This window comes from Vulpes lagopus, chromosome 5 (genome assembly GCF_018345385.1).
Source record: "Vulpes lagopus strain Blue_001 chromosome 5, ASM1834538v1, whole genome shotgun sequence".
Lineage (NCBI taxonomy): Eukaryota > Metazoa > Chordata > Mammalia > Carnivora > Canidae > Vulpes > Vulpes lagopus.
Genome location: NC_054828.1, coordinates 115413040 through 115428439, shown reverse-complemented (window position 1 = coordinate 115428439; position 15400 = coordinate 115413040). Strand labels below are relative to the sequence as shown.

The window sequence follows — 15400 nt, the reverse complement described above, 5'->3', positions numbered from 1 at the left end:
GAAGACCTGAGGGAACACAGCAGCACCTGGTTTGTGTCCCCAGCTCCTAACAAATTTGCATCCTTCTCAGCTGTTCCCACTACTGGATAACATGGTCTCAAACACTCACATGCACATTTATTTGCAGAGTTATGCCAAACATCCAATGGATTTCTTTGTTTGTGCCGAAATGCCTCTTCAACTCTAGTTTCTGTCTTCCGAGCTCCAGTGCCATGAGGATTTATTTGTTCTGCTGTTACTGATAAGCCTGCAGGCAGAAGATAAGCAACACCTATTTAAATATTCCCAGCTACATAAACCAACAAGGTAAAAAAAAAAAAAAAAAAAAAGTCTGAAATACAGAACCAAGTTTTAGTCATTAATTACACCTGGACAGTTCATAATTCAGATGAAAACAGTACCTTTTGTTTTAAGATAGTAAAGAAACTAGATATAAAATCTTAACAAAATAACCTAGCAGCCCATGCTTAACACTTAATCCCCAAAGGAACCCTATATTTGCTTGGTTTAATTTACAAAACTACACATTCTTATGACTGTAGGACAATAGTAATATATTGTCTAACAGGGGATCCCTGGTTGGCTCAGCGGTTTAGTGCCCGCCTTCAGCCCAGGACGTGATCCTGGAGTCCTGGGATCGAGTCCCACATCGGGCTCCCTGCATGGAGCCTGCTTCTCCCTCTGCCTGTGTCTCTGCCTCTCTCTCTCTCTTTCTCTGTGTCTCGCATGAATAAATAAATAAAATCTTTAAAAATATATATATATTGTCTAAAAGTTATTATTTCTGCCATCTTAGAATGTGTGTTTGTTAGACCATTAAACCCCATTCACAAGAACTGTTTTCATCTGGTATTAGCTGTCTGTCACACCACATTGCAGTAAGTTTGGTTTTCCTACACTGATCTTTCTAAGAAAAACCACCCCAGCTCATTTTCCCTCACTAGACTTGTCTCTTCTATATGGTCATTAAATGGTGTTTCTCAGGGTTGTCTCTGGAATTCCTTTTCTTCTCACTCTGATCTATACCTTCTACCAAAAAGTATCATTCATGCCTTCAGCTTCTATCACCATTACATAATAATTCCCACATCTACCTATTTAGCCCAAGCATCTCTTGAGCTTCTGACCCATACATTCAATTGCCTATCTTATGTATCCAACTGGATATCCTAATGCTGGGTCAAATTAAAGGTAATTAGTTTATCCTTCCCCACCAAAAAACCTGTTCAAAAGAAAAAACAAAACAAAAAACCCTATTTCCAGTGAGATATTCCCCTATCTCTGTTGGTAGTATTAATAACTACTAAGTCACTGAACCTGTAAAATGGGCAGCCAATTTTGACTCTTCCTTCCCTTCCCAATGGCCTCCAATCATGCCCCCAAATCTCTCCTGCATTGATCCTATATCCATTCCCATTTCACGAATTAAAACTCTGCACAAGTCCAACAACTTTTCCCCCCAAATGCTTTATTGAGGTGCAACTTACATAATAATAAAAAAAAATCACTCATCTGAAGCATACTGATTTTTAGTATAGTTACAGAGCTATGCAATCACCACAGAAGCCCAATTTTTGGTAAACTATCCCAGGCCCCAGCGAATCTACTTTTTGTCTCCACATACTTCACAAAAGAACGTTTCATATAAACGGAATCACACAAAACAGGTGGTCTTTTATAACTGGATTCTTTCACTTAGGATAATGTTCCTATGTTCACCTATGTTGTACCATGTATCAGTAGTTTGTTCCTTTTTATGACTGAGCAGTATGCCATTGTATGATACACTGTTTTGCTTACCCATTCACTGGTTGATAGGCATTTGCATTGTTTCCAGTTTTTAGTTGTTATGAACAGTCTCTATACAAGCATATGTTTTCATTTATCTTGGGTTGTTTCCAGGAGTAGAATCACTGGGTCATATGGTAAATGTTATGCTTAATTTTTCAGAAACTGCCAAACTGTCTTCCAAACTGGCTCCAACAGTTTCGACTGGTCCATCCTTCTATCCTGCCACATTGACCTTGCTATTTCCTGCTGCCAAAGCAATTTACCAATTCCACAGCTTAAAATATTTCAGTGACTCATACTGACTATGGCAATGGTTCTCAAACTTTAGTGTACAAAAAAAACACTTGAATAGTTTGTTAAAGTATAGATTTCTCAGCCTTACTACTCTCAGAGAATCTAATTCCCTAAGTCTAATAAGCTGATGTGGGTGTTAGGCACATATATTTTGAAAAACACTGACCTACAGGATAAAGTCTTAAGCTCCTTAGCATTGGCATCAACTCATTCAAATATTTATAGGACAGATTCTAGGGACTGCAGTAGAGCTATGAACAAACCATTCACAACACTTCTATTCCAAATAAGGGAAAGAGACCAAAAAAAAAAGACAAAATGCTATGTGCTATGGTGACCAGAGCCTATTTTAAATTAGGTGACCAGGGAGGGCCTAAGAAGTAGGGAAAAAAGCTTCTTAATTTCAATGTCCTGGACTCAGCTCACCTCTTGAGATCTATTTCCCATTCTGTACAGCTTCAGCAATACCACACAGTTTGCAGTTCTTCAAATATATCATGTTATTTCACATCTCTGTGCTTTTACATATGCTATTAATCTGCTCTGGTTACAAATACCTCCCCCTCCTCTGTCACTACCTCTCTTTTTCCACTCCACTAGAGACAACACTCCTATATATTCATTCCCCAAACTCTGGATGAAATACACTGAGATCCATAACAGGAAGTCTCCTCCTCCGCGCTATAAACATGTTTCAACCAACTCATATACTTCAACTGTATTGGTTTGTTTTATAATTCTGTCTCCTACTGAGTTCCTCAAGGACAGGATTATACACTGAACAAACCACATTTGCTAATTCTGTTAGTTTTATATTAATAGAACTGCACATAAACGTCAATAGGGAAAACAAAAACAATATTCCTAAAAACTTTTAAAAAGTAAACCCTCTATGATATGAAAGTCTATCTAAATCCTTTAAGAATAAAAATCATTAACAGATACACTCCTACAAAAAATTTTTCACTAAAAAGAATTTTATTTCTGTAATTTGCACTTCTGTACTCACTAAAACTTTCCCAGAGAGTAAAATTTTAAAATACCTTTGAGAATTTACATGACACATTAGTACCAAAATATATAAAGTGTGTGCCTCAGTATAGATTATTTTCATAATGTCAGCAAGCCTAAAGAAACATCATTCAGTAACAATGATTCTTGGTCTTCAGAAGCAAGTTCATTTCTATAAACTTACCTCTTTTTATTCTAGCTTCCTTAATTTCTTCACAGAGTTTATTAAATTCTGGATCCAATTCAGCTGCAATGATGGCATGTGCTGTGTCCTTCAGGGTACAAGCCCTATGCCTAATTATTTTATCTGTTAAAAAAGTTGGTATACTTTATTATATAGATAAATGAAATAACATTAACAAAGGGTATCTTAAAAAGAGAAAGAAAAGAACACAAACATTTAAATAAAACTGTAAAAAGCACTTCCAGGTGAGAAACAGGTTCATTTAAATGATGAGTAAAAAATATAATAAGCTATTTAGTAACCCTGATAATTCTCTGAGAACTGTATTTTTTAGAACTTCAAAGTACAAGTGACTCCTGCACAACAAAGGGATTAGAGGTGCCAACTCTCCAGTCAAAAACCTGTAACTTTTGACACCCCCCCAAAATTTACTAGTAATAGTAAATAGCAATAGTAATGCTGACCAGAAGTCTTATAGATAACATAAATAGTCCATTAACACATATCCTGTATGTTAAATGTATCATATACTGTATTTTTACAATACAGCTAAAGAAATGGAAATGGTAAGAAAATCGTAAGAGAAAATACATTTATAGTACTGTACTGCATTTACAAAAAAAAAAAAAAAAAGATCCATGTATAAGTGGGACCTCTGTAGTTCAAACTGTGCTGTTCAGGTTCAATTGTACTAATAAGCCTATTTAACAAATCATTATCTCAAAGACACAAAACTTGATTTTATGTTTTAAAAAACAAAAACATGATTTTCAATAAAAATTTTAAGTGATTCGGAGAATATTCACCATACGCCCAGTACCAGAGTTTCTATAGATGGATATTGAGATTTCAGAAAACCTTACATAATTTTCTCCATAAGTGAAAACTGGTCAAAACTGTGAAGAATATAATATATCCTAAGTAAAACTAACTTATTAAAAATCTGTGACAGAAACAAAAAATATAGCAAGTACTCTAAGCCAAAAACTACAAGACGGTATATAAATTGTAGGTAGATCCAGGAAAGAAATACACACACTTTTAGGTAGACCACACCTGATGTTTACATTAAGTCTCTGCTTTACATTAATCGAAAAGCCCGCATTCATGAAAAATACAACATAAAAAGTGCTCCCAAGAGCTACGCAACTCTGAAATATTAAAAGTCAAGTCAAGGGGTGCCTGAGTGGCTCAGTAAGGTAAGCATCTGACTCTTGAGTTTGTCTCAAGTCATGATCTCAGGGTCCTGAGATCAAGCCCCACAATGGGCTTGCACTCAGCAAGGAGTCTGAGTAGGAAGTCCCTCTCCCTCTGCTCACCCTCCTTTTCTCTCTAAAACAAATAAATAAAATTTGTGGTTAGAATACAATAAACAAGAGATAAATGGGAATCTGTATTTAAAGGATTCAGGCCTTATCCTAAGAGCAATGAAAAGTCATTGAAAAGATCAGAACTAAGAAGTAACATGATTTAAATGACCATCTTCGGGCAGCTCGGTGGCTCAGTGGTTTAGCGCTGCCTTTAGTCTGGGGCATGATCCTGGAAACCCAGGATGGAGTCCCACGTCCAGCTCCCTGCATGGAGCCTGCTTCTCCCTCTGCCTATGTCTCTGCCTCTCTCTCTCATGAATAAATAAATAAAATCTTTAAAAATAAATAAATAAATAAACATCTTCAAAAGATCATCTCTAGGGACGTCTGGGTAGCAGTGTCAGTAAAGCAACCAAGTCTTGATTTCGGCTCTGGTCATGATCTCAGGGTCACAGGATTGAGCTCCACACTGGGCTCCATGCCCAGTGGAGAATCTGCTTGTCCCCCTCCCTCTGCTCTACCCCTCTCTCTCTAAGAAATAAAATCTTAAAAAAAAAAAAGTCATCTCCAGCCATTATCTGGAAACTAATGGAGGGGTCACAAATAAAAACAGGAAACATAATGAGAAGGCTCTTTTTTTAGTGAGAGAGAAGAACAAATTGAATGAGGGTGGGGGTGGTGAAAAGGAGATTATGGATTTGAAATACGTTCTCAAGGACACAACTTGATGATGAAGTATGAGATGAGGTATGTATCAAGAATCATGGTCTAGCTTCTTGCATGAAAAATGGGAAAATGGAAGTAATACTTTCAAATATGCAAATAACGAGAGAATAAATAGAAGAGGAAAAAAGTCAAAAATTAAAGTTTAAAGAGTTTATTTCGATGTGTGTAAAAAATATCCAAAAAGAGATATCATGAATATATGGAAATAAATGAATACAGATCTCAAGAATCTATGACCAAAAAACCACAACTGTGCAATCTGAATTTATTATTTAACATCCTGTACTTTCCTAAGTCTTAAAAAAAAAAAAAAAAAAAGATCTATTACAGTAACAGAAGAGATATATTAAATTGCATATATTTAAAGTATACATTTTGGGGGCACCTGGGTGGCTCAGTCAGCTAAGAATCTGTCTTCAGCTCAGGTCATGATTTCAGGGTCCTGAGATCAAGCCCTGCATCGGGATCCCTTCTCAGCAGGGAGTTGCTTCTCCCTCTCCTTCTGCCTGCTGCTCCCCCTACTTGTGTTCTGTCAAATAAATAAAATCTTAAAACAAAAAAAAGTATACATTTTGATCACACCAAAAAGAATAAAATACTCAGGAATAAACTTAACCAAAGAAGTGAAACACCTTTGCTTTGGAAAATATAAAACACTGATGAAAGAAACTGAGGATGATATACATAGATGGAAAGATATTCCATGTTCATGGATTGGAAGAATATTGCTAAAATGTCTACACTATTCAAGGCAATCTGCAGAGTCAACACAATCTCTATCAAAATACCAAAAACATTTTTCACAAAACTAGAACAAATAATCCTAAAATGAGTATGGAACCATAAAAGACCCCAAGTAGCTAAGCAGTCTTTGAGAAAGGAAAACAAAGCTGGAGGTTTGTCTGAAATCACAATTCTAGATTTCAAGATGTAATACAAAGCTGTAAGAACTGAAACAGTATGGCACTGTCACAAAAACAGACACAGAGATCAATAGTACAGGATAGAAAGCACAGAAATATAACTCACACTTATATGGTCAATTCATCTGTGACAAAAGAGACAAGAATATACACGGGGAAAACACAGTCTCTTTAACAGTGTTGGGAAAACTGGACAGCTACATGCACAAGAATGAAATTGGACCACTTTCTTACATCATACACAAAAATAAACTCAAAATGGATTAAAGACTTAAGTGTAAGACCTGAAACCATAAAATTCCTAGAACAGAACAAGGACAGTAAATTCCCTGACATCAGCCTTAGCAACATTTTTCTAGATATGTCTCCTCAGGCAAAGGAAACAAAAGCAAAAATAAGCTACTGAGACTATACCAAAATAGACCATTTATTTTCAATGTGATTTATGTGATTATTAGTAAAGTTGCTATTTATTTTCCACTTGTTCCCTTTTCCTTTTTTTCTTACTTCTTCTGGATGTGTACTTATTTATGATCCTATTTTATCTCTGTTGGTTTATTAGCTCTAAATATTTGCTGCACTATTCCTAGTCCTCTGTGAGCTTCAAGGATATTTCCTTTCTCTGGTCTGAGATAGTTTCCTCATATGTATACACCAATCAGTGTTCAGCTCAAGACTGGAAGAGATCCACTGCAGATCTCCAGAGTGTTCTCTCTGTACAGCTTGCTTTCTTTCTGCCCTGAGAACTCTACCTACTTTGCCCTCCTTACATTTCCAGCTGTCTCTGTAATTCAGGTAGACTTCCTCTGCCTGGGTTTTTCCTTCCTATACCATAGTCTGGAAACTCTCAACGCAACTAGGGCTCAACCTGTAGTTTCTCATCTTTTGGGGAATACTAGCCTTTGTTTCCTGATATCCGGTGTCTTCAAAATTGTTTTTTCATACATTTTGTTCAGTTTTTTTCATCGTTTCAGGTAGGAGGATAAATTCGGTCCCTTTTATTCCATCACAGCCAAAATCAGAAGTCTCCTGATAACTTTCAAACATCCTTTGAGAACCAAACTATAATGGCTATTTAAAAATTCAAAGTAGGGGACACCTGGGTGGTTCAGCGGTTGAAGGTCTGCCTTTGGCTCAGGGCGTGATCCCAGGGTCCTGGAATGAAGTCCCATGTCAGGCTCCCTGCATGGAGGCTGCTTCTCCCTCTGCCTGTGTCTCTGCCTCTCTTTCTCTGTGTCTCGAATGAATGAATGAATGAATGAATGAATGAATATAAAAATAATGAAAATCCAAAGGAGGATGTACCTTAATTTTTCAAAATTATTGTTCCATTGTTATAAGTCTTAAGTTGCTTCAAATTTTACCTATTACACATAAAAACCTACAATGAACATCCTTAGAAGTAGCTGTACTTTCAAGCTGATAATACAATATTCGTGGTGCACATGCCACTGGCTTTCTACCTCAGCTTGAAAAAGCTAAGAGGCAAGATTAAATCTAAAGCCATGTATCTGGCAAATTATCACTCTAAAATAACTCAACAGTCTTTCTTTTTAAATGTATGCTTCCTGCTCACATTCCATCCCCAATTAAATGGGGAAGGAAGGAAGAAGAAGGAAGGAAGGAAGGAAGGAAGGAAGGAAGGAAGGAAGGAAGGAAGGAAAAAAGAAAAGAAAAGAAAAGAAAAGAAAAGAAGAAAAGAAAGAAAAGAAAAGAAAAGAAAAGAAAAGAAAAGAAAAGAAAAGAAAAGAAAAGAAATCCATAAAAATTTCCCATTGATCTGAAGGATAATGAATTTATTCTGAAGAGCATCTGCATTTGATGAGGAAACAGTGTTTTTCATGTGCTTACCATTATAATTATTTTTAATCATTCTTAGGTTAGAATTGCATCTATGTTTTATACACAGCAACAAATCATAAGTTTATAGAACATTAAAAGTAGAAGAGATGTGATGTCTTCAAACTTCATCTTTTTCAAGAGGTAGGGGGGTCATCTTAGATCCTTATAAGCATGTGATAAAAATGAAAAATCACACATGTATACAATTTGGGATGTTATTGTTCAGAGACGCTCGCATGGACATCAGTCTTAAAATCCTTACTTTAAACAGTGCTTTAAGATATAAACTACAGGGCAACTCTCTCGAGTCCCCTCTCTCCCTCTTCAGGAGCTTTTGTACTATCACTCAATAAACTTTGCTTTACTGACCACCAAAAGTTTAAAAATAAATAAAATATAAGCTATATGTTTACCAGTTCTTTAGTCTCATACTTTATGATCTTAAGATTCTCAAAATCCATGTAATTTGACAATAACAAGCACAGCAAAAAACCACACACACTAGCTTTGAGGACAGAACCCAAGCCATTCAGTTGTGCCATATAACATTTGTGGGTTTGCACAAATTACATAACCTCTGAGCCCCAATAATAAAAAACTACTGGTTATTAGGGCAAATTGAGGAGAATCTATAAAATTAATAGAATCACTACTTTTCTCAACATCCGAAAAACAAATAATCCAGTCAAGAAATGAGCAGAAGACATGAAAAGCCATTTCTCCAGAGAAGACATGCGAATGGCCAATAGACACATGAAAAAATGCTCAACATCACTCAGCATCAGGGAAATCTCAACCACAATGAGATACCACCTCACACTGATCAGAATGGCTAAAATTAACAAGTTAGGAAACAACAGATATTGGCAACGATGCAGAGAAACGGGAACGCTCACACACTGTTGATGGGAATGCAAGCTGGTGCAGCCACTCTGGAAAACAATATGGAGGTTCCTCAAGAATTTAAAATTAGAGCTACCCTACGACCTAGCAACTGCACGACTAGGTGTTTATCCAAAACATACAAACAGTGATTGGAAGAGGCACCTGCACCCCATTGATTATAGCAGCAATGTCTACAATAGCCAACATATGGAAAGAGCCCAGATGTCCATCAACCAATGGATAAAGAAGACAGACAGACAGACACACACACACACACACACTCAGCCATCAAAAACATGAAGTCTTGCCATTTGCAGCAAATGGAACTAAAGGGTATTATGCTAAGCAAAATAAGTCAATCAGAGAAAGGCATTATTATATGATCTGACTCATATGTGGAATTTAAAAAACAAAACAGGATTATAGGCAAAGGAGGAAAAAATAACATAAGACAAAATCAGAGGGGGAGACAAACCATAACAGACTCTTAACCATAGGAAACAAACTGAGGGTTGTTGGAGGGGAGGTAGGCAAGGAGGATGTGGTAACTGGGTGATAGACAATACATATGATGGAATGAGCACTGGGTGTTATGTAAGACTGATGAATCCTTGAACTCTACCTCTGAAACTAATAATATACCATATGTTATTTAGTTGAATTTAAATAAAATTTTTAAAAACAATCACTACTTTTATAAAAGTAACAACTATTATCAATGTGTCAGTGTTACTTTTGTACTTTGGTGAAGAGAAGTATATTAGCTGTTTTTTTCAATAAAGTTATTAAGGAAGATTAATAATATTTTAAGAAAAGCAAATTTTATAGGATGATGTTTTATCCCAAATTATTTCATAAATAAGAAATTTTATGTATTTACTGGCTCATATCTAAATTGTCTCCATTTTATAATTTCTATCTAATCTGAAACTCGTTCAGTTAGTGCTCAACAAGAGAACAACTGATGAAATTTACTCACTGGCCACATTTATTAAGAATATGCTCCATACATACACTTATACAGATCCTGTTCCTAATCAGCTTAGGATCTAAAACAAGGGATAAGGAGTAACAAGTAACTATTTCAGCTCAAGGAGGCAGGTGGTGGTGGGGTAGATAAAAAGTATCACAGGAAAGTTACATAGTGTTATGATTCCAGGATGAAGGGATTACTTACAACTGGTAGGACATCCAAAAAAACTTTCATGAATGTAGCATTTAATATTCCTTGAAGGGTGAGTGGGATTTCAAAAGATATATGTAGTTTAAAAAAAAAAAAAAAAACATATTCTATGTAACTTACACCTCAATAAAAGTGGTACACACTCCCAGTAGGGGCAATACATTTAACAAAGGTACCATAAATTCCAACAGTTAAGATTGGAGCTAAACTGAGAACTGGGACCTAAATCTCTTAAGGGAGGATTCCTCGTGGGCTTCTCTCTCTTCTCATTCTATATACCACCTATGTGATCTAATTTACTCCTATACACTGATGACTCCAACAATGTTTCTTGCCCAAATGTCTCCCAATGTCCAGAACCATATATATAACTACTACTCTAATATCTGCATTTTACCTGGGAGTGCACCAAAGGTTAGCTCATACTAATATGTCCAAAATTAAACTTAGCATACTGCCCATAAACCTGTTCCTCTATTGGTTTCCTTCTCATATTACTTAACCATGCTCAGACCACAAACTCAGGAGTCATTCTAGATTTCTGTCAGTTACATCTAATCGATTAGTCACTAAGCCCTTTATCCCTTTATGTCCAATCTCTGCCGCCACTGCAACTGAATTTTAATTGGTCTTCTAACCTCCTCCATCTCTGCTACTCTCCTGACCTCTACCCCAAAACTGACACTGCCTGCAATACTATACTCAAATCAAACTGTATCACTTTCTGTCTCAAAACCATCCAATCGCTCCTTATCATTTAGAAAAGTAACTCTGAAGTCCTTATTCAGGATCAAAAGAAGATAGGGACTTTCTAGGACATTTATCTGTAGGACTCTCTACTAAGTAAGATGTAAGCCATCTACTAAGATGGCTTTAGGCATCTTCCAGACCAGAGCTATACATTTCCAGCACAGACCAATATGAGAATATTCCATACATGGATGCTCAGTAAATGGAGATGTGGTGGTTAAGAGAACAGATTCATGGACAGCCCAGGTGGCTCAGTGGTTTAGTGCCGCCTTCAGCCCAGGGTGTGATCCTGGAGTCCCCAGATAGAGTTTCAGGATCAAGTCCCAAGTCGGGCTCCCTGTATGGAGCCTGCTTCTCCCTCTGCCTGTGTCTCTGCCTCTTTCTCTCTGTGTGTCTCTCATGAATAAATAAATAAATAAAATCTTAAAAAAAAGAGAGAAAACAGATTCATTTCCCACCACTGTTCTGCTCTATTCTCCAGCACATTCCCTCTCTTTTTATAATTTTTGTACACTACTTCTGTCAGCCTGGAATGAATGCCTTTCCTAATCTTATCCATTTCTAGGTAGTGTCTTTTCCTCTGTGCTCCACTCACAATGTGTACATATTTCTAATAAAGACCTTATAAAACTGCACTATAGTCATCTGTGGTCACTTCAAGACAAAATTCGTAACTGCCACCTCTATGCTCTACCTTAATAATCTATTAAAACTGCAGAGGCACCCAAGTGACTCAGTCGGTTAGGCATCCAACTCTTGATTTTGGCTCAGGTCATGAGCCCTGCATTGGCCTCCACACTTGGCAGGTGGGGGAAAAGTCTGCTTGAGGATTTCTCTCCCTCTGCCTCTTCCCGTTTGTGGTTGCTCTCTCTCACACAAATAAATAAATAAATCTTTAAAAAATAAATAAAAATAGAGCTCTTAAAGAAGTAACTAAGATAAAATAAGGTTGTATGAGTAGGTCCTAATTTGATTTATGTCCTTATAAGAGGAAATTTGGCAAAGAGACACAAGGGGTGTGTGCATACAGAGAAATGAGCATATGAGGTCACAGCCAAGAAGGCAGTCATCTGTAAGCCAAAAGGAATACTAAAGAGAAACCAAATCTACTGACACTTTCATTTTGGACTCACAGCTTCCAGAACTCTAAGAAAATTAATTTCTGTTCTTTAAGCCACTTTTAGTCTATATCATTTTGTTATGAAAGTTCTAGCAAACTAATACCGTAACACACAGCATAATGTCTGCCACACAGTAATCATTAAACATATATTACATCTGAGTATCTCTGCCGCAAGAGGCAAGGACTGTCACAGTCACTTTTATATTCTAAGCACCCAGGCTTAGTAACTAGTACACGGTACTCATAAATACTAACAGAAAATATTAATGAGTTTGGCTGAAGCACAGCCTGCAGAGGGCTCCAAAGGCTAGGGTGAAGCTGTAAGCTTTATTCCCAAGCAAACTAGTGCAAAAGAGAAGATTCTGAGAAGAGTACAAGATTAGGGCTGAACTTTCAGCAAAATGAGCTCAATAATAGTATGTATGTGAATGAGGGCTAGACTCATTCTAGGGGTGAGACTGAGGGCTAGAGAATGTGATGTACTGCAAGATAAAGAATGGGGAATGGTTAAATATATATATATCTTTAAAATAATAATTAGGGTCAAACATTTGATACTAGTTATATTTAGAACTACAGGTTAAAATTCTTCTGGCTAACATTTAATTTCTGTCCACATCATCATCAAGAGAGATAATCTGGGTAAACATTTAGGCAACATGTATAGCTTTCAAAATACTGGCTTTTGTCTTCTATGTGTATGCTAGATTTTTTCCCCAAATGGCCAAGGGTTCTGCAAAACAGAACACTGTAAGCTCCAAATACTCATGGGAGCTTGTAAAAGTAATACAACACTCCTGTAATTTCTACTTGCTACACAACAGACCCTGAGGTTGTTTTCCTAATACATAACAAGTGGTTCTGCTAAGGAAAAAACAAGCCTCTTAACTCAAAGATAGGAAATAATCTGAACAGAGCCAAAATCATGCCTTTAAATTATATCACACTTTTTTGCATCTAAAATAGTGAAGAAAGAAAATTTTAAGTGTACCATGTCAACTCTAAGACAGAGCCATATTCTCTGTTATACAACTGCAACGGATAGGAAAAGCTTATTATGCACCAGAAACCACTGCTTCTTTCTTTAAAGTAATATTATTTCAATGTGGTTATAATTAAGTAACATAGGGGGAAAAATCTGAATTGACCCTCTCAATTGGCTTTCTCTAAACATTCAAATTTATTTTTCACTATCTGTCCCTAGACTTTTTCCAAAATAGGATTAAATTTTAAATGTGGTCCAGGGGATTAAATACATAGGTACCCACTAAGCAACCACTTTACTATAAAAAAAAAAATTTTTTAAGCACAATTTAAGTAATAATGATAACAAAAATTAAAATGTGGACTGCTAACCTCTACAGAACATTTACCATGTCTCAGGCACTATGATAAAGGCTTAACATATGAGCCATATGAAAATGGTGGTTCTGTAATATTTAACATAATACAATTTCTCATTTAACCCATACAACCACCCCAATGAGAAGAATACTATAATTATCTCTATTTTGCAGATAAGAATACTAAAATTTAGAGGACTAAACTTGATCACATTAATGAACTAGAAAATAGCAGAACTGGGACTAACGCTTAGGTATAAATCCAAAGCCCAAACTCTTATTACCTAGTACAGTTTCAGCAACCCCTGTGTCTTGAACACTAAAACAGAGTATAAGTACTCTCATACTTTGGTCAAGGCCACTCTAAACACTTGTGCAGACTGTACCCTACTCAAGTGCCCCAGCAAGGAAATCAAATGAGGCTGACATCCAGCCCATTCTTCACTACCCAAACTATGTCCTGTTGCTGGAGGCCATCTATACAAAAGGAGATTCGCTCACTCACACAAAAGTTATATTGCTTAACAGGGGCCTTGATGGTGCTGACAAAAGAAAACAAAGCTGGGAGAAAAATTTAGCGGTATGGATTAAAAGCCTTAGAAGATATATTTAGAGAAAGATATATTCCTTGATTCAGAAATTTCACTTTAAGAAAATCATTCTAAGGAAATAGTTAAGGATGTACATAAAATTTATACTACAAAGATATTTATCAATATTATAACAGAGGAAAAAACTAAAAAATCTAGTATCTCCAATGAGTATTAGCTATAATAGTACATCTATGTGATTAAAATAATGTCATAGGAATATATTAACTCATATGCTTTTCACAAAATAATCCATGAATGACAAAATTCACAAAAATTGTATTCTCATTTTAGTAAAAATATTATGCATGTATATATTCCATGTACAATACATTCCCGTGTGTGAGAAAGAACACAAGGTAATGGAGTTTCTCAATTATCTTCTTTTAGTCTTTAGAAATGTTTCTACACAACATATATAATAAAAAGTCAAAATAAAAGAAATAAAAACTAACAAGAGGCAAATGTCCTAATACAAAGCTTAAGAACAGCCATGTAAAATGTTATTCTGCCTGTAAACTTGGAATTAGGATATCTGATGTGCGGTGATCTAAATTTAGATGAAAAACACCCAATTTCATGTGAAAGTGAGAGATTGGGATCATTCTAACAAGTGGCCTAAGAACCACTACCCATAAACACAGAAAAAAAGCAGAAAACTGTACTCTAACTACCTTGAGATAAGTGAAACTTAAATCAATGTTTAAGAAGTAAAAAGGGGATCCCTGGGTGGCGCAGCGGTTTGGCGCCTGCCTTTGGCCCAGGGCGCGATCCTGGAGACCCGGGATCGAATCCCACGTCAGGCTCCTGGTGCATGGAGCCTGCTTCTCCCTCTGCCTGTATCTCTGCCTCTCTCTCTCTCTCTGTGACTATCATAAATAAATAAAAATTAAAAAAAAAAAAAAAAAAGAAGTAAAAAGTATCGGGATCCCTGGGTGGCGCAGCGGTTTGGCGCCTGCCTTTGGCCCAGGGCGCGATCCTGGAGACCCGGGATCGAATCCCACATCAGGCTCCCGGTGCATGGAGCCTGCTTCTCCCTCCGCCTGTGTCTCTGCCTCTCTCTCTCTCTCTGTGACTATCATAAATAAATAAATAAATAAATAAATAAATAAATAAATAAATAAATAAATAAATAAATAAATAAATAAATATTAAAAAAAAAAAAAAGAAGTAAAAAGTATCTTACTTGTCTATCACCTGTTGAAGAAACAGAATCCTCAGCAGAGTGAGAAAGAGAGTAACAGCCCCTGTTAGCTGGAAAATGGCCTGGCACTATCAGCTAGACCTTGGTGTACTCATATTAAATAAACATGAACAATTTTTACAGAACACAACATCAGAAAAGGCCACTCCGTGACCACGACGAATCAAAATAAAAATAAGAGCCCCCAAATATCTGAACATAGACAAAAGCATGAATGTTGTCCGAGCCACAAAAACAAGCA

The 15400-nt window shown here is 36.4% G+C and overlaps 1 protein-coding gene across 2 annotated transcripts in view; it reads right to left on the bottom strand.

The window, feature by feature from the left end:
• Positions 1 to 15400, bottom strand: part of ATAD2B (ATPase family AAA domain containing 2B) — a 155889-nt gene that overhangs the window by 12553 nt on the left and 127936 nt on the right. For both annotated transcript variants that reach the window (XM_041755482.1, XM_041755484.1), the window contains exons 23-24: positions 3281 to 3403; positions 110 to 247 (exon numbers count right to left, since the gene is read on the bottom strand). In XM_041755482.1, coding sequence (XP_041611416.1) covers positions 110 to 247; positions 3281 to 3403 — 261 coding nt within the window. The remainder of the gene's footprint in view (positions 1 to 109; positions 248 to 3280; positions 3404 to 15400) is intronic.